The sequence below is a fragment of the Camelina sativa genome, chromosome 10 (genome assembly GCF_030686135.1).
Source record: "Camelina sativa cultivar CO46 ecotype springtype chromosome 10, ASM3068613v1".
In the NCBI taxonomy this organism is placed as follows: domain Eukaryota; kingdom Viridiplantae; phylum Streptophyta; class Magnoliopsida; order Brassicales; family Brassicaceae; genus Camelina; species Camelina sativa.
The window spans coordinates 6,646,260-6,662,430 of NC_141889.1; the positions used below are offsets into that span (position 1 = coordinate 6,646,260).

The following is a 16,171-nucleotide window of genomic DNA, read 5'->3' on the forward strand; positions in this document are numbered from 1 at the left end:
TGGTTTCTCGGAATCCAATTTCTTAGTTTTGGGATCTTTTATCTTGTATGTTTTGGGTTGTCGAATTTTGATTGAAAAACAAAACACCATGTTGAAGAAGAAATAACCAAAACGGCGATGGAGAAAGAAGAAATCCAGGAGAAGATAAAACACTCTCTTTTTCGGTTCTCTTCTATTTAGTCCATGTAGAAATAAAATGAGATGAGCTGTATTAATATTATAATTTGATAGGGTTGAGATTTTTATTCAAGTGTCAACATCTGCTTCAGTACAAAAGCTGATGTGTATTGTTCTCGTGAGAAACATTTTAGTTTTATTATATTGATTCGGCAAAAACATTTTGTTTAAAATTATCAAAGTCTACGCAACGGCCCATAAGACCATCTTTAGTGGAGAACCGATCAATTGTTTCTCAGAAAAAAAAAAAAAAAAGATTTACTATACATTTTTCTTTTTTATTTATTTTTAATATGTACACCAATAAATGAAAGACATGTGTCTAGTTTCAAGCAAGTAACGATTCTTAAAGTTCTCCAGCAAGTAACGTTTCTTTTGGTTTTAGCTTCTCTCTCCTCTTTTTATTATTTGTTTAATAAAAGTATCACCCTGGTAACTCCCACTAATCATGCCCTAAAGCCCAACATAGTTTTCATCTTCCTAAAAAGATCGAGGAACCCTAAAGAACAAGTAAGAAACGACTAGGACGACGTCGACCGATCCCTAACAAGCAAGTAAAAATATATGGAGAGGAAGCCAACGACTACAACGTCGTCGAACAAGAAGAAGAGGAAGCCAACGACTTCGACTTCGACTTCGACCCCAAATCCGTCACTTCCCGATGATTTGATATTGTTAATCATCGCACGCGTCCCAATATTATACTATCTGATTCTCTCACTCGTCTCCAAGAGCTTTCGATCTCTCCTGTCTTCACCGAGCCTTTACAAGATACGGTCACTCTTGGGACGCATGGAGAGTCATCTCTATGTGTGCATGGATATATTTCCTCTCGGAAAGGGCCTTGCCTGGTTCACCCTCTACCAGAAACCTGATCGAACCCTTAGTGATAAGGAGGAGGAGATGAAGTAAAGTGGTTATGCTTTGGCTATGAAGTCAAGTGGTTATGCTTTGGCTAGAGTCCCATTTCCCCATTCTCCTCTGGCCACGAATAGAAACCTCGTGGCGGTTGGTTCTGATATCTATAACCTTGGAACCCTATCCCCCAGTAAATTGGGCTCCTCTAGTGTCTGGATACTGGATTGTACGTCTCACACGTGGCGCGAGGCTCCGAGCTTGCCGGTGGAGCTACATACAGTTACTGCTACCGTCCTTGATCAAAAGATATACGTAGCACTGTAGCAGGATGGTACAACGAAGATGGTGTCTCGGTGGATTCCATAAAGAACTCCTTCACGGTTTTAGACACAACAAAAACACAATAAGCGTGTGATCTGGTGCCTATCCATTGCAGCTTGGCACAATGCAGACTTATCTTCCTAAGCCCATGTATTGGCGGAAAAGTCTACCTGGGGACTTGGGGAATCATGGTTGGTTACAATCCAGTAGAAGGTAGCTGGGAGGACGTTGGAGACACCATGAGTGATTATTTGCTTTCAGATTGTTTTTGCGAGATAGATGATGTTTTGTACTCGCTTGCTTCTGACCGAGTTCTGAGATGGTATGACCCTGAGGTAAGAACGTGGAGCAATGTGATGGGTTTGGTAGGACTACCCAAGTTACCTCCGAATGAACCTTTTGTTAAAATGGCTAATTATGGTGGAAAGCTAGTTGTTTTGTGGAACCGTCCTCACGTCAATACGGGTATTCTTTGGTGTGCGGAGATGGCGCTTGAAAGGCGCAATACTTGTGAAATTTGGGGGAAAGTTGAGTGGTATGATCCTATGGTTGAGGTCCCTACGTTAGTGTCTATCAACAAGGCTCTCTCTGCTACTCTCTGATGAATGTGTTTCAGAATGCTTGAACCGTCTCGGATGAATGTGTTTCAGAATGTTTGAACCGTGCCATACTTTACTTTTGTATGGTGTACTCATCAGAATGCTTGAACCGTGTCATACTTTACTTTTGTGTAGTGTACTTATCAGAATGCTTGAAGTACCGTGTCATACTTTTGTATGGTGTACTCCTCTTGTATGTTGTTTTATTCTATGCTACTTTAGTACAAGTATTATTGGCTTAGATTTCGATTTGTTATTTACCTTGCTCTAATTTGTTCGTTATCACTTCATGTTTCGTAAAGAGAAGAGGATTGGTATGAACAAGAGTTAACTATTTGTTTCTCCTCCTGCTCACAACTACTAACTCAGATTGATTTAATTATAAGGGACGACAATTTATTTCTGTGGCCTATTTGTTAAAGCTGAACCTGAAAGTTTTGTTTTTCTTTTAAAGCGGATATTGAACAAAAGAGATCCACCTTCCAGTTTACCATCCTTGCTGTGCAAAGCAGAAAAAAAAAAAAAAAAAAAACTCAAAGGAAAATAACAACTACCAAGCCTTGAGCTGTTGTAACCTGATAAAAAGAGTTATTGGTCTCATGATGTGTCTCAAATCTAAATGATGCAATTTTCAAAGCACAATGACTATATTCACAAGTTCACAAGACTTAAGGAAAGATTTAACCAGACAAGGGAAGACACTTGGCAAGACTTCAGCAGATTTTACCAGACTTAAGGAAAGACTTTACCAGACTTGAGGCAAAGACGTCACCAAATTTGGCGCAAGAGTTCACAAGACTTAAGGAAAGACTTAACTACCCGATTTTACCAGACTTGAGGCAAGACTTCCCCAGATTTTACGCAAAAGTTCACTAGACTTAAGGTTAGACATCACTAGACTTGAGGCTAAGACACTTGAAACAAGACTTCAACAGATTTTACTAGACTTAAAGAAAGACTTTGCCAGAATTCAGACAAGACTTCACCAGATTTGGCGCAAAATTTCACAAGATATAACTAGTTAAGGAAAGATTTAACCACCATTTTACCAGACTTGAGGCAAGACTTCACTAGATTTGGCGCAGAGAGTTCCCAAGATTTCTATATTCCTAATCATCACCATCTCATCGCTGTTATATCACCGATTACACATATAGTCGATAAGTTCTATGTAACGGTAAAACCAAAATGATAGAAAAGACAAAATAACGCACCAAAAGGTCAAAAAAAAAAAGACTAAAAAAATGTCAGTTTCCATGGAAAAATACAAAACATTCGAAACTCAAGCATCCATAAATTCCCTTTACAACACTCACTTCCATTCTCCATCCAACCTTTAAACCTCTCTTTCCAAGATGGAGTCATATACTTTAACCACCTCTTCCATTTCCTACGCCAAACCCCTTTCACCCTACTTCTTCACGATGGAGCAACCTTCCTACATCCTCCGAAACATCAGTCTCACTTCTCATCCTTCTCAAATACTCGCCATTGTTGGCCCTAGCGGCGCCGGAAAATCAACTCTTCTCGACATCCTGGCCGCAAGAACCTCCCCAACCTCAGGCTCAATCCTCCTCAACTCCGTCCCTATAAACCCTTCTTCTTACCGAAAAATCTCTTCCTACGTTCCTCAACACGACGCCTTCTTCCCTCTTCTCACCGTCTCCGAAACCTTCACTTTCTCGGCCTCCCTCTTGCTACCAAAAGACCCATCAAAAGTCTCCAATGTCGTTGCTTCTCTCCTCAGAGAACTAAACCTAACACATCTTTCACATACAAGACTTGATCAAGGCTTGCCCGGTGGTGAACGCAGGAGGGTTTCAATTAGTCTAAGTCTTCTTCACGATCCAGAATTTTTACTCCTCGACGAACCCACCTCGGGTTTAGATAGTAAATCTGCTTCCGATGTCGTTCAAATTCTCAAGTCTATTGCTACGTCTAGACAACGGATCGTGATTTTGTCCATACACCAACCTAGTTTCAAGATCCTGTCTCTCATCGATCGCGTATTACTTCTTTCCAATGGAACCGTTGTATACTATGGAGGGCTTGACTCACTGGAAGCTTTCTTGTTCTCCAAGGGATTCACGGTTCCTCCTCAGCTGAATTCTCTTGAGTACGCTATGGAGATACTTCAGAGCCTCCAAGATCCCTACGAAACGCCAGCATTACTTTGCCAGACCACTGCCCTCAGAGCAAAAAACAGAGCATCGTTCGATATAAAAGCTCAAGAATTACCGAAATAAGCCTTCTTTCTAGAAGGTTTTGGAAGATCATATACCGTACAAGGCAGTTGCTTCTAACAAACATCTTAGAAGCTCTTGTAGTCGGTCTTGAATTAGGCACTATCTACCTTAATATTGGAACCGGCAAAGAAGGAATCGAAAAGCGATTCGGCCTTTTCGCATTCACCCTCATGTTCCTCCTCTCTTCGACTACCCAAACCCTTCCAATATTCATTGATGAGCGACCAATTCTTCTCCGAGAAACCTCGAGCGGACTCTACAGACTCTCCTCTCACATACTTGCAACCACCGTGGTTTTCATGCCTTACTTACTCCTCATCGCAGTCATCTACTCTGTCTCACTCTATTTTCTTGTAGGTCTCTGCCCTTCATGGCAAGCTTTTGCCTACTTTGTGCTCGTGATCTGGATCATTGTCCTAATGGCAAACTCTTTTGTGCTTTTCTTGAGCTCTCTTGCGCTTAACTACATTGCTGGAACATCTCTAATGACCATTCTTCTGGCGGCATTCTTCTTGTTCTCTGGTTACTTCATATCTAAAGAGAGTCTTCCTAAGTATTGGCTCTTCATGTATTTCTTCTCGATGTATAAGTATGCACTGGACGCACTTCTGATAAATGAATACTCGTGTCTGGTCAACAAGTGCCTGGTCTGGTTTGAGGAAGCTCCTGTGAAAAGCTGCATAGTTACTGGCGGTGACGTGTTAGACAAGAAAGGGCTTCATGAGAGACAAAAATGGTTTAATGTTTATGTGTTGTTAGGGTTCTTCGTACTTTATCGTGTTATGTGTTTTCTTGCTTTACTCAAAAGGGTTTCTGGTTCCAAGAGGTAAATTTTTAATTTATTTTTGCTTAAATTTGTATAAGAGCTTTTCATGTTCCGTCAGATTTCACGGTATATATTACATAAAGCAATTCATTGAAGGATAAGTTGATTAGATTGTACCCCATAAGTGCTATTATGAATACTGTTTTACTCGATATCCAATGAGTTTCACATAATGTCACTAGAAAACCAATACTGTATATCTATTTGATGTAACCATCTAGCCTAGAATGATTAACTGAATCGATTAAATAATGACTCCCGATCAGAGACAGAGAGAAGGGTTACGGTTAACGTAATATAGAGAATCAATTGGAATAAGCGACAGGAGGAGCCATGTTCGTGTGATTTGTAGGTTGGACAAAAAAAGAGGAGATATATCACGGGAAACCACATTTACTCTGAGAAACCACGTTAGTTTATATCTCTTTTGTTCTAAAAGTACAGTATGTACAAAATTAAACAAAAATGTTTATTGTAAAATTTCAGTTGTTATTTGGATTCAAGATCTTGAGCACCAATTAGCTATTTTGTAGTCTAGTGCCATTTTTCTATTTTAGTAGCAGTGTCTTTAAGCGATGTTAGATGATTTCATCTATTACTGTTGTAGATCCTAGACTTTACTTTGGGACCATCAATTCATGCGTCTGGTTGCGAATCCAAAAAAAGTTCACTGATGAGCTATACCTTTTATTTGGTCAATCACACTGTTAAAAGTTTAAAATGTTTTGGTTAACAAGTAGGGATTCATGATGTCGACAAAAATTAAAGTAGAATTGTGGTCAAGTTGATATACAAAAATGCTACTTCTCGTTTGTATCTTCATGTGTTCACGGACATGCAACCTCATTGGTCGCCCGTAAACATTTTTGTTTAACAAATTTTTGTCCCGACCAAGCTGTCTTCCTGACTCAGTCACAAGTTCACAACTCGAATTCTTTACTTTTTGATTCACCAACTTTAAAGGTTTACAAAAGAAAAAGCAAAAAAAAAAAAAAAAAAAAAAAAAAAAAACTCATATGTATATCATGTTTCAATCTTGGAGTTTGAGATTCAAATCAAGAATAGGATATATACAGTACAATAACAGGTCGTAATTTGCAACCGGTTATCCATCCATAAAACCGGACCATTTAAAAGGCCAGCCTTGCAGCAAACAGTTTTTTACAACTATCGGCCCAATAAAAGCCCAAATCCGTTATATATAATATTAATAGCCTTTTTATCCACACAAAACCCTAATTTCTCCGTCTTTGCTCGAGCTCTCACAGTGCCTCTTTGCAGTCGAAAGCTAGCTCAACCAAACAAGACGATATGGTATAGACTCTCTCTGCTTCTCTTTATCTTTTCACATTCTCACCTAACGTAATGGAAGGAGTTAATCCTAGTAAATTGATATTGTGATCTTGTTCGTCCTGTTAACAGATTATCTCAGAGAACAACCGCAGAGAGATCTGCAAGTACCTTTTCAAAGGTTTGTGAGCAAATGCATTTTTTTTCATTTCCTTCTCAGCTTTTTTTTACTTGAGGTAGTCACATTTTTCGTAGGGTTTTAGCGAACCGCAGCTTGTAGTGTGATTCAGTTAGATTGAATAGGGTTTTATGCTTGCTCTCAGCTCCTTTAGGCCGTACGATTTGAAAACTAGTTCTTTCTTAAGGTTCATAGTAATTGAAATGCTGGGTCTAATGCAAGGTTTGTTCAAAAGTTTGAAACTTGAAGATTATTATAAAACTGTTGAGTGATTTATATAACTAGTGAGTGATTATATCTTGTTGGGATTTGCAGAAGGAGTATGCTTTGCGAAGAAGGATTTCAACCTCCCAAAGCATCCGTTGATTGATGTACCCAACTTGCAAGTGATCAAGCTCATGCAGAGTTTCAAATCCAAGGAGTACGTTAGGGAGACATTTGCCTGGATGCATTATTATTGGTTTCTGACCAATGAAGGGATTGAGTTCTTGAGAACTTATCTTAACCTTCCTTCTGATGTTGTTCCTGCTACTTTAAAGAAGTCTGCTAAGCCCCTTGGCCGTCCCTTTGGTGGCCCACCTGGTGATCGCCCAAGGTAAGTTTAGTTTACTCGTTAGTTTCATCTTTAATCCATTGACCTGTCCGGTCTGAGGAGTTGTCTGATTCTGATATGGGCTTGGGTATTTGTTTCAGAGGACCTCCTCGTGATGGAGACCGTCCCAAATATGGTGACCGTGAGGGATACCGTGGAGGCCCACGAGGTGGTGACTTTGGTGGTGAAAAGGCTGGAGCACCAGCTGGTTTCCAGCCGAGTTTCCAAGTAAATTTTCCACTTTACCATCACTCTTAGACCTAGTTTACTGAGCCTGTTTGATGAAGATATTTGTCTAACTGTCGGTTGTGAATTGCTTGTGTTGGCAGGGAGGTGGTGGTAGGCCTGGTTTCGGCCGTGGTGCAGGCGGCGGTCACAGTGCAGCAGCACCATCTGGTTCAGGGTTACCTTAAAAAAATTGTTGTCATCATACGACGTTGGAAGGACAGTTTTGCTTTTTTTGTTCTAGTTTTGTTTGTGTAATGCAAATCCGGAATTTATAATCTATCAATTACTCTCAGTCTCACTTTGATTTAAACGAACAAATCCTCTAGTTTCAGGATTAGTGTCAAAATGCCCGTTTCTTAGTTCTTACTCTTATCTGCCATTGTAAATGGTGTCTTGTCCAATGAGTAGTAAACAGCTTGGCTCATTAAGATCAAGAAGTAAAGTGCGACCAAATCTGTCTTCTATAGACAATCTGCACTTTTGTCGTCTTAATTTGTTTAAAATCGGTTCAATGTTAAATTGGAATTACTTATCCAAATTCAGTATTGTCTCTATATCTTTGAACAAACCTGTCTCAGATTCTACAAAATTGATCAGTCACAGAACAAACTAATTCTTTTTAAAATCCAGTTAAGTACTCTTTTATTCAACAACTAACATCTACTACCACCATCTTATTGTCTTGTCTAATAATGCAAAAACCAATCGCACTTGATTTTGTGTGTCTTGTGTTGGCTTTCAATTTTTTGTTTTTTTAAAAGATTGGCTGACTAAAAAAATCTGAGCTTCTTTTCAAACAGGTTAACAGGCCCATAAGAAGAAATAGGTTAATGGGCCTATCCGATAGAAATTAAAAGCGTCTATGTGAGCCAAAAGGCTTTGACACTTAAACGACGGTCGGCGGAGTAAACCCTAAACCCTAGCTTCTCCTCCTCTATTGCTTTATCTCTCTCCTTCTCTCTCTGTGTTAGCGAACTAGAACGAAGCCGTAGCAAATCTCACCATGGGTAAGGTCAAAGGAAAGCATCGTTTGGACAAGTACTATCGTCTCGCCAAGGAGCGTGGATTCCGTTCTCGAGCTTCTTACAAGCTTCTCCAGCTCGATGCAAAGTACTCATTTCTCCACTCTTCCAGGGGTGTTCTCGATCTCTGCGCCGCCCCTGGTGGTTGGATGCAAGTCGCCATCGAGAAAGTTCCCGTCGGCAGCCTTGTCCTCGGAATCGATCTTGTTCCGATTATCCCCGTGCGTGGATGTATTGCTATCCAGCAGGATATCACACGCACTGAGTGTAGATCGAAGATTAAGCAAGTGATGGAACAGCATGGTGTTAGGGCTTTTGATCTTGTTCTTCACGATGGGTCTCCAAATGTTGGTGGTGCCTGGGCTCAAGAGGCTATGAGTCAGAATGCTTTGGTTATTGATTCTGTTAAATTAGCCACTGAGTTCTTAGCTCCTAAAGGGAATTTAATCACTAAGGTATGCTTTTGAAATTTAATCACTTAAGTTATGTGTGTTGACATAAAAGTTTATCAATTTATTTGCTCTTCTGTGTTGTCTTCTGTTCTTAGGTTTTCAGGTCTCGAGATTACAACTCTGTGATCTTCTGTCTGAATCAGGTAATGTTTTGTTGTTACTCTGAATTTTCATATGGATGAGTGTTTTCGGTTTTTCTCTTATTGGTATTTTTTTTGGTTGCAGCTATTTGAAAAGGTTGAAGTGTTTAAGCCGCCAGCTAGTCGTTCAGCATCTGCAGAAACATACATTGTGGGTTTGAAATACCTAGCCCCTGGCAATATTGATCCCCGTCTTCTTGACTATAGACATCTCTTTAAGGAGACAGCAGAACCCACGAGAAAGGTTATCATTATTACGTCTTATATGGTCTTTGGAGCTGTTTCTGAAACTCTCCCAATTTCCCTAAACCTGTGTGTTGTATATGTAGGTGGTGGATGTGCTTGGAGGATCAAAACAGAAGAGACACCGTCATGGGTAGGCAACATCCACTATCTTTATCTATTATTCGTTGTTATATATGAACTTTTATTAACTGGAAATTGTATACAGGTATGAGGATGGAGAGTCCATTTTGAGAAAAGTTGCATCTGCTGCTGATTTCATTTGGTCCGAAAGTCCTCTTGAGGTTCTTGGCACGGTTACTTGTATATCCTTTGATGATCAAGCCTCTCTACCTTTAAAGGAACATGATTTGACTACAGAGGAGGTACCATCTCTACTATTTTACTAGTCGAGTTCACACGCTGCTATCTTTTCCTTTTTCCAGATTAAAATTCTACTTTTCCTTTTTCCAGGTTAAAATTCTCTGTGACGATCTTCCTGTTTTGGGGAAGAATGACTTCAAGTATCTCTTAAAGTAAGAACTGCGTCATCATGGACCTTTTTAATCTATGAAGTCTCACTTGTTTATTTTTAAGCCTTTCGAGGAACATGATACAGCTGTCCTTAAAATGAATTTATCTACTGTAGAATCACTTAGCTCTATAAGGGTTGAGTGAAGAACAGTTTCCCTAGCACTTTAAGTTTTTACCTATGCTGTTCTGAGAAAAATCTTGCGTGCTCCACCAGATATAGGATTGTGTGAAATGGATGTTAGGGTTGGTGTGAGAGAAATAATATTATTTGCTAAATGGACATTACTCCCTTGGTCTTGTAGATGGCGTATGCAAATCAGGAAAGCTCTGACTCCTGAAAAAAAGGAAGTTGCTAAAACGGAGCCTGATGTGGGAAAGGAAGATGAGGAAAATGATGATGATAAACTACTCAATGAATTGGAAGAGCTGACAAACACAGTTGACCGCAAGAAGAAACAAGCAAAGAAGATTCTTGCAAAACGAAGGGCTAAGGTTATTTTAACCTTTTGATAGTAAAGTGTCGAGTCTTTATGTCTTAGTCAGTGGCCTTTGTGAGGGATCTCTTAGACCTTATACTAAATTCAATATGATTTTGCCAGGATAAGACGCGGAAGGCGACTAATCCGCAGATGGATGTACTTGAAGATTGTTATGTCGACCATGACTTGTTCTCTCTTTCTGCTATCAAGGTACTTCATTTTTGTATCCGATCTTTGCAACGAATTTTGTTTGTTATGACGGCATTCGAAGGAAGCATTTATTCCTGTTTGACAGGTTGAAGAGCATACTCCTTTCACCCCATCTTATCATTCAATTGTTTGAACATATGCTGTTTCCATTCTGAATGAGATTGTAAAAGACATACAGATTGTTAAGAGATAAAGATTTTCATTTATTTTCTTTCCAGGGAAAGAAAGATCTAATGGCAGTTGACAATGACGAAGATGATAATGGCAATGCCGATGACAGTGAGAACGAAGACGGTGGTGAGGGAGCTTCAGATGACTCCAAAGACTGTGACCTAGATTCTGATGAAGAACGTCAAAAGTAAGGCCACTTTCTGTAGATTATATAGCTAGTGCTGTTTCGAGAACTTCATACATTGCTCAAGTTTGTGCAGTTACTTTTATCTTATAGTCTTTTTAACATTACAGATATTCTGAACAAATGGAAGAGATTTTTGATGAGGCATATGAGCGGTATATTGTGAAGAAAGAAGGAAGCGCAAAGCAAAGGAAGCGAGCTAGGCAGGCTCATGCTGAAAAGCTGGAGGTATTATCAATTCTTACCCCAAATTTGTTGGATGGAACAGAGTTTTGGAACTAGAAATTTTTTCGTTTTGGCTTTGCAGGACGGTGATGGAGATGAAGAAATGAAGATCGATTACGATTCAGATCTGAATGAAGAAAAGGATGAGGCAAACCCTCTTGTGGTACCACTTGATGATGGAGAGACCCAAACAAAGGAGGAAATATCCAACCAGTGGTTCAGTCAGGATATATTTGCAGAAGCCGTGGAAGAAGGAGACTTGGGGAAAGATGATGGTGAAGACGAAACACGAATTGAGAAAAAGAGCAAAGATCTGCCTAAAGCCGACAAGCCAAAGAAGAAGGCGTCAAAAGAAAGCGTGTCGTCTGATCAAAGCTTGCCCAGTAAGAAGGAAAACGGCTTTGAGGTAGTCCCTACACCAGCCACAGATTCAGACTCAGATTCATCCTCTGATGATGATATTCATACAAAGGCCGAGATACTGGCTTGTGCCAAGAAAATGCTAAGGAAGAAGCAGAGAGAACAGATGCTTGATGATGGGTATAACAAATACATGTTTGAAGATGAAGGCTTACCCAAATGGTTTTTGGACGACGAGAAGCAGCACAGACAACCGATGAAACCCGTTACGAAAGAAGAAGTAAATGCAATGAAAGCTCAGTTCAAAGAGATTAACGCTCGTCCAGCCAAGAAGGTGGTGGAGGCCAAGGCAAGAAAGAAGCGAGCTGCTCAGAAAAGATTGGAGAAAGTGAGGAAGAAGGCAAACACGATTTCAGACACGTCGGATATATCAGACCGTTCAAAGGACAAGATGATAGACAAGCTGTACAAGAAAGCAGCAGAGCCAAGGAAGCCTAGGAAAGAACTGGTTGTGTCAAAGAAAGGAGTAGGGGTTAAGGTTGGGAAGGGACAGAAGAGAGTGGATAGGAGGATGAAGAGTGATGCTAGGAAGCGTGGTGGAGGCAAACCCGGTAGGAATGGGCAGAAGGGCACTGGTAAAGGAAAAAGGCCGGCTGGTAAACCACGTGGGAAGAAACCCGGTTAATGCCTTTGAGCGAAAACGGTGAAGTTTTGTTCCGTATTTTAATTAAGTTTTTGGCAATTCTTGACATCTGGATTTTTTGTTCTTTAATCATAATTTATGTTTATCGTGTCCTAAGTTAAAAAACTAAGTGGATCTATCTATCTTATTCCAAACCCTTTAAAATTGCCATAAACCCTTGCATCAAACCCTTTAAAATTGCCATAAACCCTTGCATCAAACCCTTTTATTCTTCCAAATCTTGCTTTTTGATACGTGGAAGAAGTAAATTATAGTTTGGGATTTTCACAAAAAGTAATTTAATAACACAAATTAGTCAATGACATAAAAAACAATTACGTTGCCAAAAATAAATGGTCAGAGGGACAAATCAAACTTAACAAATCTGACAGACGTTTCAAGGACGACTGCGAATGAAGTTTAATGGCGACAACTAGATCGCTTCATAAGAGACAAACGAAGCGATCGATGATGATTCAGTCTCTTCCTGCTTCTCACCGATTCATTTCCCGGAAGAGGGTCGCGGTGATGATGGTTCCTCTCGCTCTCTTCTCCGGACTCGTTTTCTTATTCTTTATGCCATTCAACAGTTGGGGTCAACAACCATCTGCCTCGCTGGATCTTTCCCATAGGATCCATGAAATTGAAGTGGTTGCTGAGTTTCCTCATGACCCTGACGCGTTTACTCAGGTTTTTTTTGTCTATGTTCTCTCTTGGATTGAGTTGTCATATCATCTCGGTTTCGGTTTCCAGCTTGAGTGTGACTAAAATAAATGTTTGCAAATTCTTGTCGTGGCTCCCCCCGCAGGGTCTTCTCTATGCGGGAAACGATACACTCTTCGAATCGACTGGTTTATACGGGAAGGTGATTGATTCGCCTTTGCATTGTCTTAACTCATTTCTCTATTTTTGCTAAACAATGGGATGCTCCAGTTCTTGATCCATTCTGTTTTTTTTTTTTTTTTACAGTCGTCTTTGAGGAAAGTGTCTCTACGAACAGGAAAGGTATGGTTTCAATCTTGTGTTTTGATGAAACAAAGAGGTTTCCGTGTTATCAAATTGCAATTGAGAATGCAATTTTTTGAAGCGTTGGATTTTTGATTTTTTTTTTAATTGAAAATTATAGTTTTGTTTCCTCTATTGTGTAGGTTGAAGTTCTTGAGAAGATGAAAGATTCATACTTTGGAGAGGGTTTAACACTCCTTGGTGAAAGGTGGGACTTATTTTTCATGAAACTTGTTTTGTAATTCTGAACAAGAGTTTTCTGCTGCTTGTTGGTTGTTGTTCTGTTTTTTAGGATCTTGTTTTCTTACATGGATACATTTCCCAACTGTGACAATCGTTTAAGGGTTAAGAGAGTGTTCTGATTCACTGATCCATTATCTGTTGTAGGCTCTTTCAAGTCGCATGGTTGACCAACACTGGTTTCACATATGACCTTGGCAACTTAAGAAAAGTTTGTACTGGTCTTATCCTTCTCTTACTCTTTTTATTTGCTTAGTTTGGTTTTCCAGCTATTAATTAATCATCACGGTCAAGCAAGACGTTTAAGTCAGCCTGCTTTGCTATAATTTAGTAGAATTTTTTAGCTTGTTTTTGTTTCTTGAGATCAGATGAAAGATCTCTGTCATAGGCTGGAGATGAGGATTCATGTCTAGTGACTGAGTTTCTATTTGTATAGTTTTTTCGTTGTGGTGTTGTAGTTAAGTTACCCTGTGTCCACTGCATTACCACTTCATGATGGACTGGTATCGCCATACTATGTAATGTTAAGCATGTGATCTCACTTTAGGTAAAACCTTTTAGACATCATATGAAAGATGGTTGGGGACTGGCTACAGATGGAGAAGTGTTGTTTGGAAGTGATGGCACTTCTACACTATACCGGATGGACCCTCAAACAATGAAAGGTGTCTCACTTATACTGATTAATTTTTTGTTCCCTTGGAGCCACTTCCTAATTTTATCGAGAGTAGATTTTTAGCATTTGATGCTGTCTCTTCTCTGCAGTTTCTGAGAAATTTACGGTCAGATATAATGGCCGTGAGGTACGTTACCTTAACGAACTGGAGTACATAAACAAAGAAGTTTGGGCAAACGTGTGGCAGGTATTCCAACTGTTTCTGATGTTTTGATCTTTTCATCGTGGCATGACATCTGAAATAAATTATTGCTACCCAAACTTATAGAACATATATATACTGCAAATTCTACTTTTACTACAAAATTGTGATACGAGGCCAGTAAATTTTCAATACGTGTGAAACCAAACTGGTGTCGTAATGACAAAGACTAGTTGGATTTATCATTTAGGCTGATGATGTGTATTTTTTTATTGCAGTCTGATTGTATTGCTAGAATATCACCCAAGGACGGATCACTGCTTGGATGGATACTGCTTCCAAAATTAAGGTTGTTGTTTCTCCTAACATGTTTATATTTACGATAAAACACTGCTATAATACCGTTGATCATCTTCTTCTCGCACCATTGATCATCCTTCTGCAGACAAGGATTGCTGAGATCTGGACATGGGGTGAGTTGAAATCTGAAAGTTCACAAATGTTGTCTCTCTTCTTGATAAGTCATCTCCAGAAGTCTTTTTCCCTTACCTTAATCTTGTCTGCAATGTAGGGTATTGATGTCTTGAACGGCATAGCATGGGACAGCGAGAAGCAACGCCTCTTTGGTAATAAATCTTGTTTTCAGTCCCTTGAGCTTGATCACTCGACCTCACCTCCTAGTTATAGATTTTGAGTCGGTATCATTGTGTTATGCAGTAACGGGGAAACTATGGCCAAAGCTGTACCAAATCAAGCTAAAACCAGCATCAGCAAAGAGCGGGAAATATCTCGAGCGCCAATGCTTGGTATGACCACAAAAAAAAAAAAAAACATGTGGTATTAGAATGTATACTGTTGTAGCGAAAGGTTAAAAGGCTAATGTACCAGTACCATGTATTCATAACATTAGCATTAAGCAGAAGAGTGTAGTAACATAAGGTCCATGACCCAAGTTGCAGTGTCGTCTCGTCGAGATTTGTATCTTTCTATATACTCTCATAAAGATTCATATTTACAAGCTTTTACACATTTTAAGAAAACAATTATTACTTAGCTTAAATATATTTTTTCTTTTGATTAAAGAGATATTATTTAATTTAAAATTAATAACAATTTAAATTTTTAAATATTTTCAATGATTACCTATTGATGGAATAGAGGGAGTATCATTTTTGGGGTCCCAAAAAAAAGAGAAATAAAAAGAATTAAAAATTTTAAGAAGAAGAAAAACCAAGAAAACAAAGATACTACGAGGATTTGTACTAGCGAATAGTAAGATGACACGTAGAAAAAGCCCATATGGCATCAGCCTCAGAAATGGATGTAACTTGTAAAGAAACTTGTTGCGTTCCCTTATTGTTTAGAAGGCCTAACTTTTTGTTTCCTTGTCTTCGAATTCTCATATTTCACTATCGTGGTTTCTGTGATTTTACGTTTATGCCATTTCGACCCACATTTATAAGGACCAGTCCAAATATCTTAAGAATTACATCATGATCTATCGAAAACTATACAAAATGACGTTATTGAAGTATAAACAATGTCACATGGAATACACGGAACTATGACAACCATGGCACAAGTCTCCATATGTAGTGATGTAGCGTCCGAAACATATCCACACGCCACAAAATAAAAAAATTTCTACATTCTTGGAAAAACGAAACCCCAAACTAGTGTAGAAAACACTTAACCAAACAATTGACATTAATTCTACTAGTTTTAGACATACGTTCACGCTATCTTTTTACTATCTTAAGTCTTATTTCTCATTTGGAGGGCCTTATTAAGTGAGGGCTGAGACAGTTTAGTTGTTTTCTTTTATCTTTTTTTCACTTTCTTTAATTCCATGTTTAAACTATATTTTGATTTATATCAGACGACAAAAAAAAAATTAAATAATCATATATAAAATCAAATGTATGTGATTCATACTAAAAAATACTAAGCATGGTTAAGTCTTTTAACATATTTGAACTAAAATCTGGAAATTAATAAAGATAACAAAATTGTCTTTAGGTGAAAACTGAAATAAAAATCGAAAGAAATTTAAATTACAATATACTTCCTCCGTTTTAAAATATAAGATGTTTTAAAGAAGTTTTTTTATTT

General features: G+C 38.8%; 3 protein-coding genes and 2 pseudogenes across 3 annotated transcripts; all 5 read left to right on the forward strand.

The window, feature by feature from the left end:
• Positions 1 to 741: 741 nt before the first annotated feature.
• On the forward strand, positions 742 to 1,977 carry LOC109126812 (F-box/kelch-repeat protein At4g25710 pseudogene; annotated as a pseudogene).
• A 1,307-nt stretch (positions 1,978 to 3,284) lies between these two features.
• Positions 3,285 to 5,031, forward strand: LOC104720119 (ABC transporter G family member 4 pseudogene; annotated as a pseudogene).
• Positions 5,032 to 6,227: 1,196 nt separating this feature from the next.
• LOC104717682 (small ribosomal subunit protein eS10z) lies at positions 6,228 to 7,661 on the forward strand. Its single transcript, XM_010435292.3, has 5 exons — positions 6,228 to 6,341; positions 6,450 to 6,498; positions 6,811 to 7,090; positions 7,189 to 7,315; positions 7,417 to 7,661. The coding sequence occupies exons 1-5, from the start codon at positions 6,339 to 6,341 to the stop codon at positions 7,498 to 7,500; spliced, it is 543 nt and encodes a 180-aa protein (XP_010433594.1). The 5' UTR covers positions 6,228 to 6,338; the 3' UTR covers positions 7,501 to 7,661.
• A 452-nt stretch (positions 7,662 to 8,113) lies between these two features.
• On the forward strand, positions 8,114 to 12,290 carry LOC104717683 (uncharacterized). The gene is made up of 11 exons (XM_010435293.3): positions 8,114 to 8,792; positions 8,885 to 8,932; positions 9,015 to 9,173; positions 9,259 to 9,305; positions 9,381 to 9,537; positions 9,626 to 9,687; positions 9,988 to 10,177; positions 10,285 to 10,374; positions 10,593 to 10,732; positions 10,840 to 10,957; positions 11,037 to 12,290. The coding sequence occupies exons 1-11, from the start codon at positions 8,319 to 8,321 to the stop codon at positions 11,997 to 11,999; spliced, it is 2,448 nt and encodes an 815-aa protein (XP_010433595.1). The 5' UTR covers positions 8,114 to 8,318; the 3' UTR covers positions 12,000 to 12,290.
• Positions 12,200 to 15,099, forward strand: LOC104717684 (glutaminyl-peptide cyclotransferase). Its single transcript, XM_010435294.3, has 11 exons — positions 12,200 to 12,686; positions 12,805 to 12,861; positions 12,966 to 13,001; positions 13,145 to 13,209; positions 13,389 to 13,452; positions 13,789 to 13,906; positions 14,007 to 14,104; positions 14,338 to 14,408; positions 14,505 to 14,532; positions 14,631 to 14,685; positions 14,777 to 15,099. The coding sequence occupies exons 1-11, from the start codon at positions 12,420 to 12,422 to the stop codon at positions 14,869 to 14,871; spliced, it is 954 nt and encodes a 317-aa protein (XP_010433596.1). The 5' UTR covers positions 12,200 to 12,419; the 3' UTR covers positions 14,872 to 15,099.
• The last annotated feature ends 1,072 nt before the right edge of the window (positions 15,100 to 16,171 follow it).